The sequence below is a fragment of the Etheostoma cragini genome, chromosome 4, assembly GCF_013103735.1.
Source record: "Etheostoma cragini isolate CJK2018 chromosome 4, CSU_Ecrag_1.0, whole genome shotgun sequence".
In the NCBI taxonomy this organism is placed as follows: Eukaryota; Metazoa; Chordata; class Actinopteri; order Perciformes; family Percidae; genus Etheostoma; species Etheostoma cragini.
In genome coordinates this window covers 25,977,379-25,988,299 of record NC_048410.1, presented here as the reverse complement: position 1 = coordinate 25,988,299, position 10,921 = coordinate 25,977,379, and the positions used below count along the sequence as shown (strand labels likewise).

At 41.5% G+C, this 10,921-nt stretch overlaps 1 protein-coding gene across 5 annotated transcripts in view; it reads left to right on the top strand.

Annotated features, from left to right (window-relative positions):
* setd5 (SET domain containing 5) overlaps positions 1-10,921 on the top strand; it is a 62,876-nt gene that overhangs the window by 31,593 nt on the left and 20,362 nt on the right. For 3 of the 5 annotated variants that reach the window (XR_004656180.1, XM_034868181.1, XM_034868184.1), the window contains exons 3-18: positions 1,029-1,131; positions 1,509-1,771; positions 3,071-3,129; positions 3,223-3,410; positions 3,620-3,658; positions 3,775-4,065; positions 4,211-4,359; positions 4,491-4,608; positions 4,726-4,835; positions 6,313-6,556; positions 7,753-7,836; positions 8,020-8,181; positions 8,266-8,640; positions 8,797-9,057; positions 9,523-9,640; positions 10,181-10,425. Coding sequence is in view for 4 of the 5 variants with exons in the window: in XM_034868181.1 (XP_034724072.1) it covers positions 1,029-1,131; positions 1,509-1,771; positions 3,071-3,129; positions 3,223-3,410; positions 3,620-3,658; positions 3,775-4,065; positions 4,211-4,359; positions 4,491-4,608; positions 4,726-4,835; positions 6,313-6,556; positions 7,753-7,836; positions 8,020-8,181; positions 8,266-8,640; positions 8,797-9,057; positions 9,523-9,640; positions 10,181-10,425 (2,809 nt within the window). In the remaining variant the exon portion in view is untranslated. The remainder of the gene's footprint in view (positions 1-1,028; positions 1,132-1,508; positions 1,772-3,070; positions 3,130-3,222; positions 3,411-3,619; positions 3,659-3,774; positions 4,066-4,210; positions 4,360-4,490; positions 4,609-4,725; positions 4,836-6,312; positions 6,557-7,752; positions 7,837-8,019; positions 8,182-8,265; positions 8,641-8,796; positions 9,058-9,522; positions 9,641-10,180; positions 10,426-10,921) is intronic. The other 2 variants (XM_034868183.1, XM_034868182.1) reach the window with 2 other exon arrangements.

Here is a 10,921-nt window from a genome sequence, read left to right as displayed (position 1 = left end):
TTTTATTTTTACTTTTATTTTTTATTTTCGTTGATTAGAAAAAAAAAAAAGAAGTTTAATTGTACTGTAATGTGTTTCTAAAACTGCTTATAATGTTCAGTTTGGGCAATAAAGTTCAAAAAAAAAAAAAAAATTCGACTTTGCAGTATTTACAAAGCCTGTGAGCAACAAACCTTTACAATAAAAAATAAATAATAAAAACTGCGTTAACACGTGATAAAAAACTGTCGGCTTTAATTAATTAATGAGTTAACGCGATAACACGGTGCTTTTACACCGGTTTATCTCTAATCCCCAACATAACCGGCTTCCGAGCAGGTTAGGTTATAAGTTACCACAGCAACTTAACCCAGGAACAAGTGATCCACTGTCATGAAAAATAAAACCCTGGGTTGAACCTGAAGTTAACATCAAATCTTGCTTTGTAGTACAGGCCTCTCATCATCTACACCACCTGAATAGCTGCTTGAATGCAGTTACTAATGTGGATCTAATAAAACAAAACAAATTGCGGCAGCATTTTGGACTAGTTGTAGATGGTCCAGGGAAGACTTGCAGAGGCAGTTTAAAAAGGGAGTTGTATTAGACAAGTCGTGATTATATAAAACCCTGAATGATCATGCATCGATGCTTCTTTTTTCCTTTTTTTTTTTTTACTTGGCAGAGGTGGTCACCTGAAATGGTTTCCCGACAGTCATGAAGGGGTTCCCAGAGATGCTCAGATGCTCCTTTTGATTCTTTTGCCATTTAATTGCCCTATAATTGGAGAATAATATTAACTCTCGCATTCTATTTTCCTAAAGTAATGTTATTCAAGGCTTGGGAGCCACTTCAGGGTTGTGGTGCCATCTAGTGATTGATTAAAGTCTTTAGTTTAAAGGTGCCCTGCTTAACAATGGTTGTCAATGGTAGAACTTCAGACATTACCACAAATTAATGAAATACATGTAGCAGGGCACCTTTAAAACTGTTGTTTTTTTGCCATCTATTGCCATTCCTTGGATTAATCATTTCTGTTATTTTTCCAGCCCTGAGTCAGTTGAAGCAAGCCCTGCCGTGAATGAAAAAAACTACAATAACCACAGCTGTGGGAGTGCACAGAGTCATGGGTATCGGGGACTACCATATGCTGTGAGTTCCAGGCATCAATTCTAATCATAGCATGTCTTATTATATGAAATTAGTATTCCCTCTTTTACTCAAAGATTAGTTGGCTTCAACTACAAACATTTTAGAAGCTAAAATAATAACTGTTAAGTCTAACCAATCTTTTCCTGTGTTCTAATCTTTTCAAGTTCTGTGATCTGTTATTATAGAACAGTAAGAGTAACACTTTAGATAAGCAGTTTAAAAAAGACATGGATTTCTCTTCTGCTTTAAGTCCTTTGTTACCACAAACTACTTGCGTTATTAACAGCTATACTGTTTCACATACCTGTTGTTTTGCCCTCATTTTCATTCGTCTCCATTTTCCATTTCCCTTTTGCCTGAACACTCGTTGTTTGAAGATGCAACAGTCTTCCGTTGTGTGTTGTCAGGATCACAACTATGGCGCGCCCCCTCCCCCTACCCCACCCGCCTCCCCGCTCTCCCAAACCATCATTCCCCGTATGGATCTCAACGGCGTGGTACGCGGCTCCCGCTATCATGAAGCTACTGAGGACAACTCAGCCGACAGCGACAGCTCCTCAGAGGAAGACGGGGCTGTGGCCAGCTGGTGTCACTGCAGCCTGACTTCAGATGGGCTGCTCATCAAATGTGACAACTGCAGGTGAGAGATGGAAAACCTGCCCAGTCATGTAATGACTAGACCTTCCAAACAGTCTTGCAAATTCATGAGAAAGGACAGTAGAGTGTGGCAAAACAAAGTTCTGCCATTAAGAGTAGCAGTACAGTTTTTGAGGCCTAGTTATTCTTTTATGATAAAATATTTTGCATTGTGTTTTATAAAACCTGTTTTTAGCGGTGCAAACAATACTCAGGTCATATGACCCAATTACCCATTGTATTGATATCGTTGTGGCATCAAATTTTAACAGAGCAACAGTAATAACCTAATATACCATCATTACTGAGATTAAACTACATTCTTGGTTATATTTGCACTGAATACCGCATTCAATAAACAGAAACCTAACTCTTGCAGCGCAAATGAACAGTTGCGCAATATTAGCCTACTGTTGCTAACGTACGTTCATAAATCCTATATAACATCGTCATCAGACTTACTTATTGATGCACACAAGCAGTAGTATCCACAGTTAGTCTAATGAGGGGATAAAGGAAAGTGTGATAGCGTTCCACGTTAACACCTTTTCTCTCTCGCATGAGACCGCTGTATCCAAACTGAGGCGCAGAGCAGGACCTTAACGCATGCTGATACATTACTAGTCCAGGTGGAGCGAGCTACTATACTGAAAGGGAGAGAGAGAGAGACTGTATCACTACAAATAGGTTCCACATAAGGGGGCGAATTAGCTTTCACTTAAGGGGCAGCACTGCGCAAGCCTGCAATTGTCTTTGCTAGTTTAAGACCAACGCAGTTGTCAATTTCCCGTCTACTAGGTTTAGCGTGTGTCTGACAGGGTGGGGGGTGTGCCATCACCATGGTGGCTCTCCATTGTGATGCCGCTCAACCATCACGATGGACGATGATCTTGTACATCGGCACAACCCTATTTTTTGGTAGTGGCAAACTCTAAATTTTACAATATGTCATCAAATCGGAAATATCTCTTGTCAAAATGCAGCATGGACTACTAATGTCAGTAATCTCTGTCCATTTGGTAGTCCATTGGGTATATAATCCGAATAAAATATCTTGTTTGTTTCTAAACCTCTAATTTAGGTGTGATCGCTCCTCAAACTTCAGCCTTCTCAAAAATGTTTCGCAAGCAGAATCCCCTGCCATTTTCAAACATCTGCTCAATTGTTGATACACGTGCTTAGCCTTTAAGTTTGTTCAGCAATGTCATTGCTACAATATTGTAACAATGATTTGACTTAGTGTTTTGCTTTTTATGGCCCATTTGTCTCGTGCTGATGTGTTTTATTGCCTATTTTGTTGCAGGGGACTTGACAGGAGGAAAGGAGCAGAAGGCCAACACAGAAAGACAGAAAATGTCTCAGGTAAATTGTCTCTTGTCTTTTTTGGCTAGTTTGTTTCTCTAAAGGGGTTTGTAAAGTTCTCTGTGATGAATATACCTGTGTTTTGGTTTGTAGCTGGCGAGAGCAGTGCCACTGAGAGTGGTGACGAAGAGGTTGAGCCCTCCACCGTCTCTTACACTGCCACCCAGCATACACCTACCAGCATCAAACTCACTGTCAACCGGGTCAAAAGGAGCAAATCTAAAAAGAGAAAGAAGAGCACAGAGAAAGCCCGTGGATTGCCTAAGGGCAAGAAGGTCAAGGTATGCCAACTCTTGCAATGAGAGTGCACTAAAATGACTAAAGAAAAGAATCCATAGGCAGATAGTAGTAAATGATAAACGCTAAGACTAAGTACCTAACTAAAAACTACCTTGCAACATTGAGAATACCTCAATTTTTTTTTTCTTGTAAAACAGCTGCTGCCTTACATGTGTATGTTATTGATTTGTTTTCATTTTCCTTCTTTCAGGCTTTCAGAGAGGGTTCTAGGAAGTCTATGAGGATGAAGGTAAGATTGAGGGTGTATGTTAAGATATGCTTTACTCAGTGCTATCATACACATGCTTCTATTTTCTGTAAAGAATAACTTCTGTCATAACCTGCTTCATCTTGTCTTCTGTGTAGAACTCAACGACAGAAGTTGGCGTGTTGGATGAGAACACAGCAAAGGGATGGGAGAGCAGGATTCGCCAGTGGACGGACCAGTATGAGGAGGCTCTGGCCAACCAGTACAGCGCTGATGTCCAGACCCTCCTCCAGCTCCACCGCACTGCCAGCACCACTGTCTCAAAGGCAGAGGCCGACACTGAAAGACTCCCTTCTACTACAGAGATCCACGCCTCAGGTGATGCCATGGACACCATCAACCGCACTGAGCTTACCTGTAACAACACAGTGCTCGGCTCACAGATGCAGGTCAGCCCAAGTCTTAAACCAAATAACACTTGCACTTCAAGAGCCAGTTAGCTTTTCAAAACAAACAGTCAAAATTGTGTAATCTTGCCTTGTGTAATATCTTCCTGTTTTTGCAAATAAGTGGTTTGTTATTTGCTGTTTGTAGCTACAGTTAGGGCGGGTTACACGGGTGCAGAAACACAGGAAGATCCTCCGTGCAGCCAAGAACCTGGAACCAGACACACTCATCATTGAATATCGGGGAAAGGTCATGCTCAAACAACAGTTTGAAGTAAACGGACACTTCTTCAAAAAGTAAGACAATATGGTGTTTGTGTTATTGGCCTTTATACATTCAAAAACACTTTATACATTTATGGAGTCCAAAAATATTCATTAAGATTCTAGTGTTGTCTTACCTGTTTAATGTCATTGTATCTTTCCAGACCCTACCCATTTGTGCTGTTCTACTCAAAGTTTAATGATGTAGAAATGTGTGTTGATGCAAGGACCTTTGGAAATGACGCTCGCTTCATCAGGAGGTCCTGTACACCCAATGCTGAGGTCAGCCACCAAGATCTTTTTAAATCTCAGTGCCTGCCACTTATGTTACCTTTCTGTGTAGCTTTGAGTGTCTTTGTTATTTTCAAAGATAACTCATGTATCTGTTTCCTTTACCAGGTAAGGCATATGATTGCTGAGGGCATGATCCATCTTTGTATCTACGCCATCAGTCAAATCACAAAGGACGCTGAGGTCACCATTGGATTTGACTATGAGTTCAATAGCTGGTCAGTACAACTCCTCATTCAATAACCATTTTCCACCTGCCTTTGAACCATACACTAGAAGTCATCAATCAACAAAAAGCAGAACAGGTCAATTACAATCAGCAGATTAACTTCCTCCATGGTGGAAGTTGTTTTTGCTGCCACCACTAGTTTTGGCTTAGCTGCACAGACAGGTGTTTTTGTGTGTCTCTCTCTGTCTGTCTGTACACACTCAAATAAATGTGTGAAACAAGCAGGCCTATGTTTTGAGTGTGTTGTGATATGTGAGACCCAGAACACAGAGATACAACGGCAGGATAATGAAAAGGGTTTTAATGATGATAGTAGTAGATCCAAGAGAGCAGATGACCGGTCGGAGGGATGGTGAAAGGCAGCTGGAGGGTTCTGTGTGAAGAGGCAGAGAAAACATGGTGAACACAAGAGATACACTTGAGAGCATAAACTGGAGTACGTAAACTGAGAGCCAAGTTACCACGAAAGAGTAAGTAACAATCTGGCGTCGACGAGGTCGTTAGCCCGGGCTTATGAATGGCAGGAGTTGATGAGATGATGGGTGACAGCTGAGCGGATGATGAACAGGTGATGGTAACAACGCCCCCTAGGCAGGAACGCCCTCACAGACAGCTAGAGAGACACAGCAACTCAGAGGAGAAGTAGGCCAAAGGTTGGGAGAGGACAGCAGACCACAACAGAGTGAAAGATAAACTACTCAAATAACAAAAAAGAGTAGGCTTACACAGAAAGGAAAACTATGCCACTGGGACATAACTTTCTCTTTCTCGCTGGGATATCAAAATCGTGCCACCTAGGTCCGGTCTGTTCACCAAAGTAACAATGATTAAGTAATAACACTTTAGATAAGTAAATCGTAATCCAGAACAATACATTGTTGAAAAAAGCTTGATTACATTGAAAAGTAGTCCTCTAAAATATAGCTTAACCATGTCATATGATATGCTACTTTAGTACACAATAAAACAAATGTTACTGGGAACACTACAGATAAGATGGACTTTATTGATCCCACATTTGGGGAATTCCTTTGTTACAGCAACTCAAATGCAACCACAAATAACACAAATAAAGATTAAATAGAAGTATAATCTAAAATAAATATCATATATATATTAGAAATGGGAAGAATAAGAGTTATAATAGTACAAAATAGTATTGAAAATGTACATTTTGTACACCTCTTTTTATATACAGCACATGAATAAGGTGAAAATTAATAAGAAATGTTATTGCAGAGGTGACACAAGATTACCATTTAATATATATGTTCAAATGAAAGAGAGCACTACTGACTATCACTGTAAAAATTTGGCCACAAATAAGCAATTGACAATACAATATACTACATTTTGACCTAGTCTTGTTAGCTTGTTGCTTCCACATAATGCGTTTGTGTCTTTGTGTTCAATCCTCTGACTTTTTCTTCATTGTGATCTTCTCCTCTCTCTTAACAAACCACCAGTAATTACAAAGTGGACTGTGCATGCCATAAGGGGAACCAGAACTGCCCAGTGCAGAAGCACAACCTGAGGCCCATGGAGAGCTTCCTAATTACCCCCTCACTGCCACCTTCCTCCCCTCTGGTTGGTGCCGAGACCCGACGGAGAAAAGCCAGAAGAAGAGAGCTGGAGAGCTGTGTTGCCGATGACAGAAACCATATCCTGGACCAGGAGGCCAAAGAAATGCAGGGGAACAGTGACTCAGAGGTGTGTGTGTGTCATATGGTCCAATCAGTCAATGGTAACGATAGCTTAGATTAAGAGCCATCAATTATTAAAGGGGTATTTCACCGTTGGAAAGATGAATACATCTTTTAAATTTGCTCACTTATGTACTTAAAATGTTAAAGAAAATTCAAAATTGGTGCCTTTGAGTCGAGTGTGGATGAAAGAAACCCAATCCCAGAATGCCCTTGCTTCGCTGCTCAGTTTACTTCCAAGCCACCGTTTACATACATAGACAAGACAGTGAGGCATTGAACTCATGTGTGTTTTATTGTATTTCAACTATATACACGAAACAAGGGTTTACCGTGGCTCAAGTGGTGTTACACAGATAAAATATGTAAAAACATTATATAAAAACAACAAATGAAACAGGCTACATGTATACACACATAGGATCTTTAAAATTAAGATAATTTGCGTGGAATGCAGACTGGTCGGCATTTAACAGTCACAAACACCACCAGTGGTTAGTAGTAGTTGGATAAAAGCACCCCATTTCTGCCCCAGTCTGTGTCCATGATAACACACCCCACCTCCACGAGTCTTACCCACCAGAGAAGCATCTGCTAGCAGCGGCCTTGAAGCTAGATAGCGGAGTCCGGTACACTGTTGCCATGTTTCCACAAAAACACAGCAGTCTCTGAACTTGCATTGGGAGTTTTGTTGAAGTTGGATGTAGTCAAGTTTGTTGTCTAATGAACGGAAACTGAGATCTGTATCTATGTATCCTGGTGGTTTAAATGCACATAATTTTTGTAAAAGTTTGCTTCTAAAAAGAGAGAGCCTGTACACTCGGCTCACTTCGGAGAAAGACTACAACCCCCTATGGGCGGGTTGAAAACATGCAAAACTAGCTGGCTTGTAGTCCACAACCGTTGGGCAAAAATGCCTCAGATGACCCAAAATGATGTCTATTTTTTCCCAGACCCACAATACAGAGATCTCTCGTTTCAGGGGGACATGAGGGAGGGATGCATTCGGACATACTACCGGGTTTCTACGCATACAAAGGTTAATGCTATTCAATGAAGTATCCCTTTAATGTTACGACAAAGGGAACAGTGTTCTAAATATTGGCCTCGAAGTTTTTGGTATTACCTATATTAGCCAAACATTGCTTGCATTTCCAGCTTTGTAGGATGTTTTCATCATGTGCTGTCTTTCTGTGTTATTAGGAAAGACTGCTGGATGAGTTGAAGGTGGAAGATGGAGAGGAAGGAGAGGTGGATGAAAATGGGGTCGCCAGCTATAGTAAAAGAGTATGGCATTTTACACATTTTCCAATATAGTTGTTGTATCATACTTTTGGTAGATATTTTTGTTCTCTGTGACAATAGATTTCAATTCCAGCAAAACATCAGTAATTCAAAGGACAAAATGTTTCATAATTCTCTGACCCTGCCTGTGTAACTCCCCTCTTGTGTCTGTGCTTTTTCATGAAGACACATAACAGCCTGGAAAGGAGGCGAAAGAGAGTGGGTGGAGCAGAGGTGAAGGAGGAGGGTTTGGAAAGTGAGTACGGGGCAGGAAACCCTGCTGGTAACAATCCAATACCCCATAACACTGGAGTGGGGATCAGCACACGACGCACCACCTATGTCATGGTCAGTGAGAGAAAACATGTTGTTTCATCTCTGTATTTTAATCTTTCAGTTTTTGATGTATTCTATTTATACATTATCTTTTAGGAAGTGCCATCTATTGAAGAAAAACCCTTATTACCAAACCCACCTGCCCCAGTTGCTCCCCCTAAACCTGCTAGACCTACCAAGCCTCGGCCCAAAAGTCGGATCTCTCGCTACCGGTCAAGTTCATCCCAGCGTGCCCGACGTCAACGCCAAGCCCTCGCCCAGCAAGCAGCAGCAGCTGCAGCCGCAGCCATGGCAGCAGCGCCATCATCAGCTGATCAGGGTGCTTCTCTGGATGAGGAGGGACCTCAGGGCCCATATGGTGCTGAACATGGCCATGGAGAGAGAGGTCTGGGAGGTCATCTCCTAGATGGAGATGGCCAGGGTTTAAACTGCATAAATAGAGGCAACTTGCGATACCCTAAGACCAAGAAGGTAGGAGGGCAAAAGACTTTTTAAAATTGAAAATTATTTGTAAGATTTTGATTGTGCGAGTTTGTGTGTCAAGTCAAGCTTTCTTAATCATATTTTTTATTTTGTAAATTCCTAGCAAATGCAGACGTAATCATTAATGTTTGTCTTTGTTCTCAGTACCTCGTGACAGAGTGGTTGAATGACAAGGTCCCTGGAGGGGAGAAGGTCCACCAAGAGGTGCCTGTTGAGCGCCCGCTACGGATAACCACTGACCCAACGGTGCTGGCCACCACCCTCAACATGCTGCCAGGCCTCTCCCACTCATCACTTATCTGTACCACACCCAGACACTACGTCCGCTTTGGCTCCCCTTTCAACCCTGAGAGGCGCCGGCCCCGCCCGCTCCAAATAGACGGGACTTATGGCTGCTACAAGAAGGTGAGAGATGCAGCAAGGTTTTTGTGACAGAGTATATGAATATAAAGTACATAATGATTCCTTAGAAACTTCATATTAAGTGCCAGTGTTACAAGCCTGTCTGCAGGTCCTCAAACAATTAATCAAATGCTGAAAGACTTAAAAGGGATGAATTTACTCTTGAATGAGTTAATGTTAAGTCTTGAAGTCTTGCACAGTATGCTGTTCCTCTTGGTGAAAAGGTGATCAGCAAGTCTTGTTTTTACCACCTTAAATTGGTCAAAAAGTATTCTACCTGTCTATAAAGACAAAGCTGTGAATACATGCGATTTACAACATTGTAATATGTTAAATTCTATAATCCAAACATTTAATATTTTATAAATCTCAACACTTTCTGAGGTATTGGGTCAAGTTTAATTAAGTTTTTTCAATGTCCTATAAATGTTTTAGTTTTTTTAACCCAACATTACTGTATTGATGCAGAGATGGATAAAACAGGCGGAGGATGAAAGCTGTTCAGCCAGTGTGGAGGATGGCACAGAGTCCACCTCCTCCCAGCAAAGTACCAGTAGCAGATCCACCCCCAACCCCCTGTCCAGCGGTACGTACATCCCCACTTTCATCTGTAAGACACATTTACTGCTGTACTTTCACCAAAGCTGGAAGAATATACACTACCGGTCAAAAGTTTAGGGTCACTTAAAAATTTCCATTTCACTTCATTATAGACAGGATACCAGCTGATCTGGGTGGGTGGCTGATCTTTAATGCAATATCTACATTTCCCATTATCAGCAACCATTCATCCAATGTTCCAAAGACACATTTTGTTTACTAATCTGATATTATTTTAGAAAACTAACTAAGAAAACATTAGACAACCCTTTTGCAATTATGTAAGCACATAATGTTATCTGTAAACTGCTGCCCTGGTTAAAAAAAACAAGGCAACTGATCTCAGCTGGGATTCTGTCTATAATGGAGTCCACTGGAAATGTGTGAGTGACCCCAAACTTTTGACCGGTAGTGTAGATCAGAATCAAGCAACTTGGTGATATTTTTACTGTTGTCTTGTCATCTTCTCCATACAGATGTGTATTGTTTCCTGTTTTTGCAGCTCAATTGTATAATTTTTTCACAGTCTTTAAAATCACAGAACTCAACGCACCGTTTAAGAAGCGCCGCTCCAAGTACATGTCAGAGACGATAACAGCACCCTCAGACCACCTGCTTTGCCCACTGTCACCAATCACACCACCGCTCCTAGAGGACTCCCTCCATCCGCCGCTCCACACCCCAATCGGCTCCCTGTTGCCCAACGGCCTGACCTACTCACCCATTCCCTCGCTGTCTGCCAGCCGCTGCAACACACCACTGCAGTTTGAAGTAAGGGCACAACCACATAAACACCTAATGCATACCATACACTAAAAGAGTTTTAATAGACTACAGTCTGACACTATCCCACATCACACATTGCAAGACTACAACATCTTCATTTAGAAAAATGAAATCAAGCTAGTTAGCTTATGTTAAAGGTCGCTGATTTTCTGTTCTGTCGTACATGCAGATGAATGACAGCCTCACCCAGAACGAGGCACTTTAGAAGGGTTGAATCTTTTCCTCTTCAGCGTTTAGCTTAGCACAACATCGCAACCATAAACAACACTGACACCGTTTCCTGCCTTTCTTGTTTTGTGCTGGAGGAGCGCACCTATTGGTTGTTGACAAAATTCACATAATTTATCTTCACTAATAAGAAAACTATCAAACTGATCAAACTAAGTTTTATGACCACCAAACTAGGCCTGCATGATATTGGGGAAATAACTGACATTGCGATATTTTTTTCCCTGCGAGCGAGAGAGAGCGAGAGAGAGAG